This window comes from Penicillium macrosclerotiorum (assembly GCF_028827735.1).
Source record: "Penicillium macrosclerotiorum strain IBT 26536 chromosome Unknown utg000001l_segment0_segment0, whole genome shotgun sequence".
Taxonomy (NCBI): Eukaryota; Fungi; Ascomycota; class Eurotiomycetes; order Eurotiales; family Aspergillaceae; genus Penicillium; species Penicillium macrosclerotiorum.
In genome coordinates, this window is record NW_026643081.1 from 115,582 (window position 1) to 130,454 (window position 14,873).

The window sequence follows — 14,873 nt, forward strand, 5'->3', positions numbered from 1 at the left end:
GAAGAAGCCAAAGAGATCAATAGAAAAGGGATTGTCTCTTAGCAACGAAAATTTCCAGGTGAATGGCATCGAGACGATCGCATACTGTATATGCCACAAGTCGCGCATAAGCTGATGGCCAATAACAACCACCCAACCGAGATCAAATCGGTACCCGCTGGTCTTCCTTGGTCTAGGTAGAGAATGACGTCGACCCTCCATGCCGAATTAGCAAACAACAAAATTTTGTGACATTATTGAGTGCTTCAAAGTTACATATAGAATTAATTTATCCTATGGAGTCCTCCTCATTCTGCAACTCCAAACGATCGTAATGATGATTTACTTTCTATGCAAGTGCTGCCGAGTCCTGGCTAAATGTATACGCCTCAAAATACCAAACCGCAGGACTCAACTGGATTCCGCAGGGACAACAGTAAGCATCGTTGATACATTCTTAATTATTCTGCAATATTGTTGTATCTACCCTGCAAAATCAAGATGCAGCGCCGGGATTGCTGGTTCCCCGTTTCCCATGGTAGCTGACTCCCAAGAATAGCGCGGTACCATCATGAAGCAAGTCGCGTACCAAGAAGATTACATCGGGTTGAAACCACTGTACAAACTTTTTGTGATCAACGGATCTGCAAGAGCATCAAACGGTCACCAGTGATGTCTTTCTGGCTGGGCAATTGGGGACTGAAGCAAGGGCATACTTCGCCGAAAGACGGACCGCCGCTTTGTTTGTTTGCCCGGAATGCTTACCTCAGCCACACGTGACCGACCCAAAACAAACGTTGTCTGAGGAACGGCCGTCTCTGTTTATCCCCAACTCGACCTCGACCTGACACCACACGGTCTGTGGTATTGTTTGGCCGACTTGGGACGACTCGTGTTGGGACTTCTGCTGTTGATTTTTTTGCCTGATCTCTCGTTCTTGGTCTCCGTGCTGGCTTGTTGGCTTGTTGGCTTCGAATGGTCGTCACCGCCGCGTTGTGTTGGCCACTCCAGACGAGAAAAACACGCCTGCTGCCCCCGTGTGCAGACAAGATTGATCCGTCATCTCCGTGGTGACGGGCCCTCCTCCACTTTTTTTTCCCTTTCCAGATTGTCCATCAATCGTGAACCAGAGCCATGCCTCCAGAATTAGGTGAGATACCCGTCGATCCGCATGTTTGACCGGACCGGCTGGCTCATGCCCTTTTCCCAATAGCGCGTGCCCCATCACAAGGAAGCATCGTATCCCAAACCACCCAACAGATGGGTCCCCACAGTCGCCCGGGAACGGCAGACCCCATGCGTGCTCGATCGGAAACTCTTTCGCGAGCTGGTCGACGCCCTCGCTCCCGCGGGTCCACGGCGAGCATCCATTCCAGCACGACGCAGCAGACCCAGGATCAACACCTCGATGGGTTCCCCCAATTCATGCCCTCACAAATGGCAGGGACCCAGAGCATGTTCGGGGCCAACCCGGAAGACATGCTCATGCGCTTTGGACATCAGCTGTCTCACCAACCCCCCGGCGCGTCGATGGATCCAACCGTTCGAGATTCTCACTCTGTACCTTCCCGACCGGATGATTTTCCAAGCCATGCATTGCATAGTCACAGCCTTTCTCATCACTCGTTACCACCGGACATGCAGCACAATGGCGTGCCTGGTGTTCCAGTCCCCCAGTATCAGCCCTTGTATGACAGCGGGATTGAGAATCACATACCGGATCATACGATGGATGATCAGGAGGCTTCTGAGCCCGGGGGAAAGAAGAAAAGAGGATCTAGCTCAACCCTTGCAAATGATAATGAGCTACGAAAATTGCTGCGTCAATACGAAGGTTATACTTTGAAACAGATGGCCACCGAAGTCATGAAGCATGAAGGAGCTGGAGGAAAGGCAGAGAAAGTGAAGCAGGTATTCGCCATGATCTGGTAAGAACTCTAATCTCTATCGCATCTGTCGTTTCTTTATTACTCTATTTTGGATCCCTCTCCTCCAAGCTCTGCAGGCTTGATGCTAACTATGGACCTAGGTTGCGCGAGAACTGCCGTAAGAGCAATGGATCTGTCCGACGAGACCGAGTATATTGTTGCTACGCAGAGAAATGTGGAACCGAGCGTGTGTCAGTTCTAAACCCGGCATCATTTGGAAAGTTGGTCCGCATTATTTTCCCAAATGTTCAAACTCGACGTTTGGGTGTCCGTGGCGAGTCTAAATACCACTATGTGGATCTGTCCGTCATCGAAGAAAAGCAACAACGACCGGTGTCACTCAATCCACAGGTGGCTCCCAACCCTCAAGTGACTGCCGGCGTCCCTGAAAGACCCGCAAGTGCAATGCGCTCACGGAGGTACGATGATATGTCCTCACTTCCTATTACTGGCTCTAACGGGCTCTTGTTCAGCATTAGTATTCCCCAACCTACAGCAGATACAGCGGTATTCCCATCGCCTACGACGTCCTTCGCTCCCAGATTCCCCGTCAACTCTCCCGTGGTTGGCTGCAATTGCCAAATACAAGCCCCCTCTGGCCCGGATGCCACGATCACGACAGACAACGTGGCTCAACAGGCTGGAAAGATGGTACATCAGATGCTTCAATTCCCAACCGACGAAGTTCCTTCTATTGAAAACGACAATCTTACCCTCCCCGACATCCGTGGTTACCTTCCTGCCAACACCGATTCAAAAGTTGCAGATGCCCTTGCCGCCCTCTACCGCTCTCACTGCATTTCTGTCATTGACAGCTTCCGATTTTGCAAAGAACGAAATCTTTTGAAATACTTTTCTGCCTTTCATGGCACATTGACGGTTCCAGTACAGAAGCTGTTGACACACCCCAACCTTGCACCGTGGATCAAGGAGTGCGATTGGCTTATGTATCAAAAAATGATCGCTTTCGTAGCTCCGCTCACCACCCAAGTCGTCCCGAAGGTTGTGTTGGATGCATTTAGCTCAATCTCCCAACGCCTGTGTGGCCATATTGCGGAAACTTTCAAGGCTCAACCGTCGCATGTGTCTATTGCTCGTTTGATCCCTGCCCACATATTTTGCAATCTTCTCAAGCACATGCTCGATGTGAATCAGGCTGCAAATGCCGCTGCAGCCTGGCTTTGCCACCCTGATAATCGGAACCAAATGTGGTACGACTTCAAAACTTTGATAAATCCAAAGGAAATGATTTTGAAGGCCAATATCCCGACTTGCGCCGAGAAAGCTACTGAGCAGATCCTGAAACATGACATTCGTGCACTTTTGACCCCACTCAGTGACGCGGACCAGCCTCCTGGCCTGCCGTTCTTCTCAAAACCTGATCTGCCCGAGGATATGGAATTTCGCCCGTTCCCTGTCGAGAATGCCACGGGTGAAGACTACAACTTCCCAGACAAGTGGGTATCATTCATCTTGAACTTGCCGGCGGCTTTCAGTCACCACCGCACCCAGTGTGTCATCGAGAAAGTCGACGTTCTCTGGGACTCTATTTTGCATCGCCTGACCTTAGGCGGAGCTGCCAGCTTCAGTGCTTGGTGGATGACCAAAGTGTTCTTCCATGAGATGATGGTCTGGCAAGCCGAGAAGGGAGGATTTATGCGGCATACCCCTAGCTCATTACAAAACATGACCTTTGGGTCCGAACAGACGGGGCTGGGAAACTTCACGCTGAAGCGGAATGGTATTCCTGAGCCTCCCACGTTCGAAAGAGCTAACGCTTCCCGCACCAAGCCCAACACCAGCCCATCGATCGACCGGGATACAGAACGGGAACAAACTATCGATGAAGAGCCGGATACCAAGCATGTTCATTCCGAGGTGGGGTTTCAAGCACCCAACAATGATGACAGCGCCATAGACCTGGAAGATGACCCAATGCTGATGGCTGTGGGTAAATATGGAGACATGATGGCCTCGGATCCCGCAGACGCTGAGGGTGATGTCGTTGTCATCTAAGTTTCTTTTGTTGTTTTTTTCTTTGCGTCATTCGTTTTTTTTCACGTCTTTTGGGGCTTGGAGTTGGAATATCCCAGTTGGTGCAGCTTCTTCTTTCCCCTCATCTTTTTTTTTTGGCTGCGAGGTTTCCTTTGTTGACTAATGGGCGGCGTTTTTCCTAATTCTTTTTTTTCTCCTTTTGTTCTGGCACGAAGAGATGAGACATGAGCATGCGACTCATGCTGAGTGAGTCTTGCAAAAATGCCCGTGGATGCCCGGGTGTTTATTTTCCTCTTTTGATCGACATCGATACAGCATTTAATTGGCGTGGTGGGATCGTCTGCTTGAGTTTGGTTCTGGCTTCCCTCCGCTATTCCTCTTGTCTTTTACTTTCCCCTCTTGGGGCCTCGATTTTCATTGTGGCCTGTCTGTATATACGCACTGCATACGTACTGGATATTTCTGTCTCTGTGACGCTTCTAGTCGGGGATGCTGTTGCTTTAATGAAGCCGCTCAAACTTGGAATCTCCTTGGAATTCGGTAATTTGCTATGCCACTACAAGTCATACTATGACGTAGTCCGGATACTCTTCTCCGAGACATCTTGGAATAGCAATCGTTCATCTTTTCACTTCGCCATTGCTCTGCGTAGAGCCGGCATATTGATCTGATCCAGATTGGAGCGATCAAGTACCCATGGACCACTGGATATAGACTGACTTTGCGTCGCAAAGCCTTGCTTGGAATCAGGAAAACCAAGTCCGAGTGGACCCGCAGCTGATGGAGCCGATACTGTGCATCTCGTAGTGGTTTTCGCAAGATTAATCGAATCTGGCTGTCAGAAGTTCATGGTACTATAGACATAATCCACTCTCACAGAATTTAATCATAGTCGCAGGAATCCCAGAAACTTATTCCATACCCACGCGGTGGCAAAGGCTTTGCCCCTGCTCAGTATCGCTGGGATCTCTGTTAGATTTCAAGATGGGCTTCAGTTACAAGCTCAAATCTTGTTCTACCATAGTATTGGAGACTTGAAATTTCTGCTAGATCAGCCCATTGAAGGTCTACCATGCAAGCAGCAGCGAGTAATGAAAGCCTGTCAAAGTGGCGCAGGGTGGGTAGCGGTATCAAACAGTGGACTTAGCACCGAGATAATACACTCTTCTTATTCGGGGTATTATCACGGGGGGCATTCTTTCTAGAGGTGACTACTAGTCACTCTCTGCACGCTACGATGAAGTTATCGTGCAGAAAGTTTAGTGCGACTTGGATCAATTTGTCTTCGTTTACAAGTACCTATGGACTGAACTATTTTCCGGGGATTGTAGACTGTAACAAAGGCTCAATTGGGGACAATTCCGACAGAAGCATTGAACCCAGTCCGTAAACACGTCCATGCTCTAATTGCGGCGTCGGGGCCACACCTGCCATCATTTGATTGGCAGCCAGTTGCGGATGCAATTGACTTTTCTTACTCAAATGATCTGGAGACTCTCAATTCGGGCCGGTTTGACTCTGGGGAGGTCTCGTGGGATAAGATCGAACAGCTTCCAGAGCCGTTTTATCAACAAAAGCGTTCTTGAGTCATTGGAGGGGATGGCTGACCGCTGTCAGGACGAGCTCATTTCAACTTCTACCACAGTCGATACTCTGGGGAGCCAGCCGATACAGTCTGTCTCCCTCAAGATCTATTATAACTTGACAGCGATATGGATCTAAATCAGGCTGCAAGAGAAGCCAGAGCGCCTGTCGAGCATCTTGGAAGGACTAACTGGGCAGGCAAATAGTTGAGGGCTTTGGGAATCACTTTCTCCTCTATAGATACAGAACAATTGATTGCTATAAAAACATAATGGGCCAGTGGCTTATAGGTCAAAAATTGGGTACGCTCTGTCGAGAGAACCGAGACAAAATCAGGTAAGGTAGTCGGCATGACTTCACGCAGCAATCTCTTTTGGCCACTGGCCCAATGTGAACTGCGAATTACACATGTTGGTCAATTCCCAACTTTCAGCACCTAGGACAGCCGGCGTGTGCTCATCCTCAGCATCGCCGGCTGCACCCGCAACAAACAAGGCCGCCATGAAGTGATCGTCGGTGGCATGCGCGTCTCGGAATCGCGGGTGCTTCATCAGTCGGGTCATGGCTCGGCGCAGCTGGGGACCGGAGGTCTTGGTGATAACATCTTCCACAGATTGCCGGAACTCCATTGCCCAGTCTTCCGGTGGAGTCTCCATGGCAAAGTTGTCACGGAATCTCAGCATCGGGGCCCATCGGTTGCGGTAGAGGTTGTGGACGGCACCGCCCGTCCCAATAAACAAATAGTTCTCTCGACGTAGCGGACGAAGTGTAGCACCGATTTTCATGTGAAAATGAGGATCGTAGCGGGCATTGGCAGAAATTAGGGTCGTGGGGGGACATCCTCCGGGAAACATTCGGATGAGAATCAGATATACATCGTGAATCCAATCGAAAGTCGAATTACCGCCGACATTGAATCCCTCCTTGGCCAGCATGTCGATACATCGGTTGGCGGTCTCGAGGTCAGGGTTGAGCTCATAGTTGACATACTTATCGGGGTTGACATAAGCCACAGGACTTTTATTGGGCTTCGGATTTGTCGCTAATTCGATTCTGTCACCCATACAATCCCAGTGCGCACCCTGCCGAAAGAGGAGGTCAGATCGCGTTTGCGTTTCAGATGTTGTCCGTCTCCGCATTTTTCGCAAAGGCAAGAGAAAATAGGCAAAGCAAATCAAGACAGTTCGAATGACGGTGCGAATCAGTGGATGTCACCTACCATGATAATGACTCCCTTGATGTTTCGGGCTAGGGCTTCATCTCCGCATTTCTTCCAATAATCAGCACTTTCCGACTCCTCCCCCAGCATCATAGTTGAGCCATGGGAGAAGAAATGCACTGGTGTGAGGCCTATTCTGCATCTTTAGCAAAGGGACTTTCTGCATGGTCGCGTTGGATCGACAGTGAATCTAGGATGCAAGAAGCGTCTTACCCATTTTATCGGAATGAACAGGAATGACGAATACGGAGAAGAAGAGCAAGTGCAATGCCACCGAGATTACATTAAATCAATAGTAATATATTGGTCTTCGGCTGGGGTACAGCTATCAGAGAGCCCTGATCGGTGTGTTGGGGGAGGGCGCCGGGTATGTTCCCCCACATGCCGACCGCTGGCCATCGGACCCAAGGGCGAACCCCCTGGTTTTCGTGCGGGGGGACCGGAGGTGGCTAGAAAAAGTAGTCGTAAGCCTGAGGGGAGGATCCCTGAGATGCGGATCCCTCTCACCAGGTCCTCACTGCGCAAGGAGACAATCTAGGCCAGCCAGTCGGCCATTGGGGCGAATCAGACAAAAGACAATAGCTGGCGCGTCCAGGTGTAAATCTGGGGGAATCCGCGGGGTGGAGGTGGCGAATCCACAGTGACCATTCCGCACGTTTCTGGTTCGCGAATCTCCTTGTGGCTAACCGGGATGGAGTATGGTCCAGGCAGAGATCGGAGACCAGATTTTCGCGAGTCGAATGCCAAACACGCCCCACCATGCAGGGTGGAAGGAGTCGTCGAAGTCGAGGAGGGAATTTGTAGGGGTGGATGCGCGATGGCCGCTTCTGCTTCCGCCCAAACTGCCCGTTTTTCCCCAGATTCTCGTGATGTACGAGTCCCGTGATGCTCTTCCCCTCAATTATTCAGCTGCTCCTTCCCCGGCCCAGTTGGGACTTCGCTGACTAGTTACTTTCTTCTTTCTTCCTTTCTCCTCACCTCACCCTCGGTCCCTTTGCTTTTATAATCCGATCAAGGCTGGCCTTTCGCCGTCTCTTCCCTATTGTCCTCCTTCAAGTATCGGGTTGGACGGCCCTCCACCCAATGCGTCCCCGTCATGTTTGACTCGCCTCCTACAGTTGATCCGCTTAATGCCTCCCATTCTCCGGTGAAGTCGAAGGATGGAGGCTATTTCCAATGCGGGTTTTGTAAACGTCATTATAATCGGGCTGATCATCTCATTCGCCATGTCCGCTCACACACCCGCGAGAAACCCTACGTGTGTGATGTCTGCGACAAGGGATTTGCGCGACCGTCAGTGCTTTCCCCGTAAAATATGGTCGCCATCTAGTCACTGACCTGGCATCCTCCCTGCAGAGATCTCCTCAAGCGTCACGCCACCGGTCACGCCCATGAACGGGACCGGAAACGCAAGAGGAGCTCCTCGGTTACGAAGCAGAGCCGTGTTTCCCAGGCTTGCAAAGCATGTGCCTCCTCCAAGTTAAAATGTGACGAGGAGAAGCCTTGTAAGCGCTGCCGGGAGCGTAACTTACAGTGTGACTGGCAAGATGTGGTTCAAGACTCTTCTCCAGAGCCACAACCGCACAATGCCCTCGAACACCGAACAATCGCAAATCAACCGGTCGACCTGACAGGCTCGGTTGCCTTCTCACCTATGCCAACCCCAATGGAGGACTTTCCAGCCGCCAACAGTATCATTGTACCTCCCCATGGGCTGGTCCCTGAACAGGGTATTATTTCTCCAGATGTTCCGCCGCCTTCGGCGGGGGAACAACTGCAGATTGAGTATGGGGGTAAGAAATGAATCCGGAGCCTCCGGGGCCCGCATGATATCCCATACTGACAAAAATTACAGTGTCACCGACCGACCAAGAAAGCAGCATCTTCAGTGTGGACGGCACCTTCTTTCCAAATTTTATCCCAGACTCAGTAATTTCTTCACTAAGTCGTTATAATGACCCATTTGATCCATCCACCCTGTTACCCGAGTTTACCCACTATGGAGCCTTGGAAAACCCAGCTTTTGATTTTAATCTGACTGATGGCGACTTTGGTCTCATCGATATGTATAATGCAAGAAGTTTTAACCCAGGGATGCATGAGCACGAGCAAGAAGACCGCTTCGACGCTGACCGTGAAATCGGCATCGGTGCGGAAGCTTACCATCGATCATCATTCTCGCAATGGAAACCCGCTCAGGAAGACCATGCCTGCGCTGATCACGAGAACTTATCTGTGCCACGGGCTATTGACTCCCCGGAAACTAGTGCCACGTCTGACCGACAAATTCTTTCCGAACGACTCTCGTCAAGTAGTCGTGACCTCATCTTTGGTCTCGTTCTTGAAATTAGTCGTGAAGCCAACTTGACTCGAATTATGAAGTCTTTCCCAAGTACGGAGCTACTGGATGGTCTGATTCAGCAGTACTTTGAATTCCAAAGCCACAGTCTAGACTCCTTCATTCACGGACCAACATTCCGACCCAACACTGAACATGCAAGTATACTTGCGGCTTTGGCATCCGCTGCAGCTGTTCGGTCCACAATACCCACAATCAGAAAACTTGGATATGCATTGTTGGAAATCGTTCGCTTGTATATGCCGGTTAAGGTATGCTCTGCCTGAGAGACTCTAATCTATTAATTCTCCTCTTTCATGGTCGAGATACATGTGCTGACAAGTCTTTCACAGTACGAGAGGGATAACAGCACCACTCGGGATTTGCGAAGCTCACAAACCTATGCATTAACTATCGATATTGGAATCTGGAGCGGCAATCGACGAAAAACAGAGATTGCCGAAAGTTTCTCGCAGCCCTTGATGACGATGATTCGTCGAGCTCTTCGATTCCGTCGTACGTTTTATACTACCATTGTACCACTCGCGGAGGATACTGTGGAAGTGCTTGAGCGAAAATGGCATGAGTGGATTGAGCAAGAATCATTCAAAAGGTTAACTCTCGTTATGCAGACCCATGAAAATTGAAGCAAGCTGACCTTTGAGTAGACTTGTCTATCATTGCTTTCTTCACGATTCACAGACCGCAGTGACTCTCAATATCAACCCTCTTATATCCTACGCCGAGTTGGAGCTTCCACTGCCTTCATCTCGCCATTTATGGGAAGCTAAGTCTGCAGCTGAATGGAAGCAGCTCTACTGTGTGATGACTCCCGAGCGTGTTCCTTCACTTGCAGACCTTCTGCGAGATATGTCCCAGCTATCGGTATTCCAAGACCGGATTGATACTCAGTTGGCAGCCTTTGTTCTTATTCACGGTCTTTCTGCCTTAATCAACGAGTACCATCGACTCAAGTTTATCTCAACAAGCAATTCGAAACATTGGCACGCCCTGGTGACAAACTCGCGACAGCAGGAGCTCGATCAAGCGCTGCAACACTTCCGGATGGTGTGCTCAGAGCTACATGTCCCCTGTAGGCCCGAGATTGTACTGGTGTGTGAGGTAGTCTCAATGCTCCTCCACATGTCTCTCGAGGAGTTACAGCTGTTTGCAGGAAAAGAGGACAAACATGAAGCCCGGAGAGTCTACCATTCCGCTCTTGAATGGATAACGAGTCCTGATTCGCGACGCGCCGTATGGCACGCAGGACAAACGATTCGTGCGGCCCGGCAAATGGCCCCTGGCTCACTCACCGGGTTTTTAGCTATCGGAGTGTATAATGCTAGCTTGGCCTTTTGGTCATACGGAGTTGTTTCCAGAGCAAAGAATGCCCGGTTAACAGGAAGCCCCGACTCTCCCTCCAGCCAAGGACCGACCGTGTTCCTTGACGCGGAAGAAGTGGCCGATGTTTCCAAGTTTGTGACCCTGGGCTGTGGTGTCCCTGCCTTGCAAAGCCTCAGTGGACCAGTCTTCATTGCTGATCCAGGGCCTACAATGCAGCTGGTCCAGCGAATACTGCGACCGGATGCTTCCGAGAGCATACCACCGCTGGTGCAGAGTCTTGCCCAGTTGATGGGTGATCTCGGACACTGTGTCCAGACAGGTGGGCCCTGAAGCACGAGATGAAAAGGCAGACCATGTATATATAAAAACGTTCGAATGTGATACCCAGGCTACGATCCCCATGATTTAAATGCGCGTTTCAACATGTCTTCCATAACATATTACAGTAATCATAATAAGTTATCTTTGAAAATTCCCAGTCAAGTCGTCAATTGATCGACCGAGCCTCGTGTCTAACGTCTAACACCCACCTGTGGCACTGCCACCGACGCAGACCTCTCCAGTACAATTAAAACCCCGGGTATCCTCGACATTTCCGCACAAGTAGTCTTCTGCTTGAGTGCCATTTGAAAGCACCAAATCGACCTCCGTGATCCGGATATCCTTGCAGGGCTTCACGGCCGAACACTGCAGGCTAGCCACGTCCGCACTGGTTGTTGTTCCTCGCAGATTCTGAAAGTAAAGGGCACTGAGTTCAAATTTGGACGACGTGCAATTTCCGGCAGTGCCCGAAAAGGTGGTGCATTGTGAGACGGCAATGGCAGGACCTCTCAAGGCCGTAGATCGGAGATCTTGAAACGTCATGTCGGAGGCATCTACCAAAGTAGGTTAGTAATTATGTTTCCCAAACATCGCAAACAGATATGAGACGAGCACAAACGCCCTAATCCTCCTCCTCCCCCGTTTGGGGGATAGTTGACTTGCTCGCCCGTCCACGTCTTGAAGTAAACGGCATGCAGCGTTTTACTATACGTGATGTTCCTCACGGTGACCCGCTCCACAATCTCGTACACATCCTTATACTGGCCAATGCTGCCGATGGCAATTCCAAGCCCTCGGTGAAACAAACTATCCTCGATCAGTATATCTGTTGAATTGGCTTTGACGCTAATACTGTCATCCCCGTTATCGACTTCCCAGTTCCGAAAGGTGATGTGGGAGCTATAAATCGTATCCGCGCCATCGGTATTGCGCGACGAACCCCCGCTACTGGTGCTGTTGACGTAGATATGGTCGAAGAGTGTTCGATGGGTATGGATAATTGACAAAGTCCTGCAAGCGAGTCAAACCCTGAGTATGAATTCCGGTTGCGGTATCCGGCATCTTATTGAGTACGTACCACATTTGGCTTTGAAGGAATCGTAGGCCTGTAAACTCCGAATCGGAGGTTCCGGAGATCGTGAGTGCATGGGGCCGTCGTGGATAGTTGGAAACCGAGCCCACCGAGTCATACCAGGCCTGTCCATTGCCATTGAACGTACCGTATCCATATCCGTTGAAGCGGACATTCCGGCCTCCAAGGAGCCATGCAGTGGACTGATTCTGATATCCCACTGGCAGAGAGTGATTCAGCCAGTACGAGATGTTGGTGCTCCACTAGAGAAAAATGTCAGTCGATTGGGTTTTGTCGTCTAGATAAGTATCTATACCAGGAGAGTGCCATAGAGGTCCACCTCACAATCCTGCAACCCGGTGGTGTTCATCACACTGTGGATGTGATAGGTGGTGTTCTCAAAGATGATCCTCCCGCCATGGCCACACCGTTTGAACGCGTCCACTACAGCCGGAGTATCGTCAATGGCTTCTGAGCCAGATGCAGGCACCGTGCAGACCAGTGACGGGTCTCGTTTGAGTTCTGCTTGGGGAGAGGCTCCCACTACTACAGCGAAGAGAAATGAGAGAAACGTAATGAAATACATTAGGTCTTTGAAATATCGGTTGCTTGCTTCAGGTCATCGCAACTACTCAAGATTTATTCAATCTATAGTCTCATATATTGTGTACTATATTTACCTGATTTGTGGAAAATATCGTTCTTTGATCGACAGTGAAGCAGTCACCTTGAAAATGCGGGGAAGAAAACTCGGGGTATTTGCGAGCGAGTCGAGGACCGTAGCAGTCCTCTTACTATACTGACCTCCCATTAAATCTTCATTGCCTACTGAAATTATTCCACGCCTGAAAATATAAAAGCTCTCCGAGATATCACTATGGGTCTTTGTTGAAAAAACGGAGTGACGAAGGCTCTTGGACCAAGTCGACTTCCTGATCGTAGTATGTGGCCAAATAACCCTAGCTCAACAGGATCGAAAAAGGGGAAGAAGCCTGGCGATTTGGAAGTCGTTGAATTTACTGGAAGAAAACTCAAAAAATTGAGCAAGCCACCGCGATCTTGGCTGTGATTTGGAACTTAGGATAGTTGATCCCTCGATGACATGAACTGGGGAAGGCGCCTTCATACAACGTCCACCATTTGGCTCCCCTCAGGGAAAGCAAAAAAATTGACTTAAATGATCACGATGGGCCTGATAAATCATCAACAGATACCCGAGAGTGAAATTTGCCATTAAAAAACTCAACGAGGGTTTTTGTGGCTCTTGTTTTGCAAGGCCATTCGGGTAGCCGCGCCGCCGCCCTCCACATTCCGAAGCGCAACAACATCCTCTCTCCACGCAGCATCCGAAGTTGCGGGGCCCATTGGGAGATCGGCCTCGGCGCCGAGTCCGAGTGACAAGAAGATTTGGCACGCGCGATAGTTGACGTGCTTGTTGGTTGAGCCTCTTATAGAGTCGCAAGGAACAAATTCATGGTTGTTATATTCCAGGAAACACTCCAGCACTCATCCGCATTACGCTTGACCCATCATCTCTCCCATACCCTCTATTTGCAACAATGGTTCTGAAGTTGAAACAAGCAAATCGCTTAAGCGCGGGCCCCGCATCTGCGGTTAAAGTGCCCGAAATTGTGCGCGGGGTCATCAATGATATTCGAACTGACGGTGACAAGGCCGTACGAACCTACTCGGAGAAGTTCGACAAATGGAGTCCCGAAAGCTTCAAGCTATCGCAGCAGGAAATTCAGCAGATTATTGCGACGGTCCCCCAACAGATTATCGATGATATCAAGCAAGTCCAAGACAATGTCCGAACTTTTGCTTTGGCGCAAAAGGCATCGATCAAGGATTTTGAGATGGAAATTCGGCCCGGTGTGCATCTCGGGCAGAAGAACATTCCGATTAACTCGGTTGGCGCGTCAGTCGCTCATGCTCCAATCTATATTTTTTCTCTTTCGCTCGTCTGCTAACTAGCCAATTGTCCTACCGTGTAGTTACATCCCCGGTGGTCGCTACCCCCTCCTGGCCTCGAGCCATATGACTATTCTCACAGCGAAGTGTGCGGGTGTGCCTCATGTCACGGCATGCACCCCTCCCATCGCCGGGAAGATTCCGGCAAACACGGTTGCAGCAATGCATTATGCCGGAGCGGATGAGATCTATATCCTGGGAGGCGTCCAGGCCGTTGCATCCATGGCCGTCGGCACCGAGACCATGAAGAAGGTGGACTTTATTGCGGGACCCGGTAATGCGTTCGTCGCTGAGGCCAAGCGACAATTGTTCGGAGAGGAAATTGGCATCGACTTGCCCGCTGGACCGACTGAAGTTCTCATTGTCGCTGACGAACACGCCGATCCGTTCACTGTTGCCACGGACCTCTTGTCGCAAGCGGAACATGGCCCCGACACCCCAGCTGTGCTGATAACCAACTCCCAAAAGGTCGGAGAGAAGACTCTTAGCGAAGTCAATCGTCTCCTCGAAATCCTGCCAACAGCGGATATTGCTGCTGTGTCCTGGGATCGCCTGGGCGAGATCAATGTGGTCGAAAACCTTGATGAGGCTTACAAGCTGGCCGATGAGTATGCATCCGAGCATGTTCAGATCCTGACACAGAAGCCACGCGAGGCCCTGGAGAAAATGTCCAACTATGGCGCCCTTTTCCTTGGCGAGAAGACCTGTGTGTCCTATGGAGACAAGTGCATTGGCACTAACCATGTCCTTCCCACTCGCGGGGCTGCCCGCTATACCGGTGGATTGTGGGTTGGAAAGTACCTGAAGACGGTCACTTACCAGGAAGTCACTTCACCTCAAGAAAGCGGTGAGCTTGGTCTTCTATGTGGACGAGCTGCTCGAGCAGAGAACTTTGAAGGCCATGCCCGATCGGGTGATGTTCGCGCTCATCGCTATTTGGGCAATAAGTTCGAGTGGATTTAGAGATAACAAGGTAAAAAAAGTCACGTATCAAGTATTTGTTATCTAAATAAATATTCTTGCGTCATTGAAAATTGATCCGAGCAGCTTCTATAGTGGAATCACCATCGAATTGTCCAAAGCATTGCTATGGTTGGGTAAGATTAGGATAGAAAACGGCAG

The 14,873-nt window shown here is 50.2% G+C and overlaps 5 protein-coding genes across 5 annotated transcripts; 3 read left to right on the top strand and 2 right to left on the bottom strand.

Moving 5' to 3' along the window:
- Positions 1-1,113: 1,113 nt before the first annotated feature.
- N7462_000028 (RFX family transcription factor) lies at positions 1,114-3,923 on the top strand (the record flags this gene model as incomplete). The annotated part of the gene is made up of 3 exons (XM_057071754.1): positions 1,114-1,129; positions 1,193-1,907; positions 2,009-3,923. The coding sequence occupies 3 exons, from the start codon at positions 1,114-1,116 to the stop codon at positions 3,921-3,923; spliced, it is 2,646 nt and encodes an 881-aa protein (XP_056938284.1).
- A 1,919-nt stretch (positions 3,924-5,842) lies between these two features.
- N7462_000029 (DODA-type extradiol aromatic ring-opening family dioxygenase) lies at positions 5,843-6,840 on the bottom strand (the record flags this gene model as incomplete). The annotated part of the gene is made up of 2 exons (XM_057071755.1): positions 5,843-6,568; positions 6,706-6,840. Coding segments are annotated over 2 exons (861 nt in total), but the record flags the coding sequence as incomplete, so codon positions are not given.
- Positions 6,841-7,801: 961 nt separating this feature from the next.
- Positions 7,802-10,717, top strand: N7462_000030 (putative C6 and C2H2 transcription factor RegA-like; the record flags this gene model as incomplete). The annotated part of the gene is made up of 5 exons (XM_057071756.1): positions 7,802-7,998; positions 8,062-8,498; positions 8,561-9,315; positions 9,397-9,656; positions 9,712-10,717. 5 exons carry the CDS (start codon positions 7,802-7,804, stop codon positions 10,715-10,717), a joined length of 2,655 nt encoding a protein of 884 aa, XP_056938286.1.
- A 189-nt stretch (positions 10,718-10,906) lies between these two features.
- Positions 10,907-12,366, bottom strand: N7462_000031 (putative exo-polygalacturonase; the record flags this gene model as incomplete). The annotated part of the gene is made up of 4 exons (XM_057071757.1): positions 10,907-11,262; positions 11,328-11,719; positions 11,787-12,043; positions 12,097-12,366. 4 exons carry the CDS (start codon positions 12,364-12,366, stop codon positions 10,907-10,909), a joined length of 1,275 nt encoding a protein of 424 aa, XP_056938287.1.
- A 973-nt stretch (positions 12,367-13,339) lies between these two features.
- Positions 13,340-14,714, top strand: N7462_000032 (histidinol dehydrogenase family protein; the record flags this gene model as incomplete). The annotated part of the gene is made up of 2 exons (XM_057071758.1): positions 13,340-13,698; positions 13,775-14,714. The coding sequence occupies 2 exons, from the start codon at positions 13,340-13,342 to the stop codon at positions 14,712-14,714; spliced, it is 1,299 nt and encodes a 432-aa protein (XP_056938288.1).
- Positions 14,715-14,873: the final 159 nt, after the last annotated feature.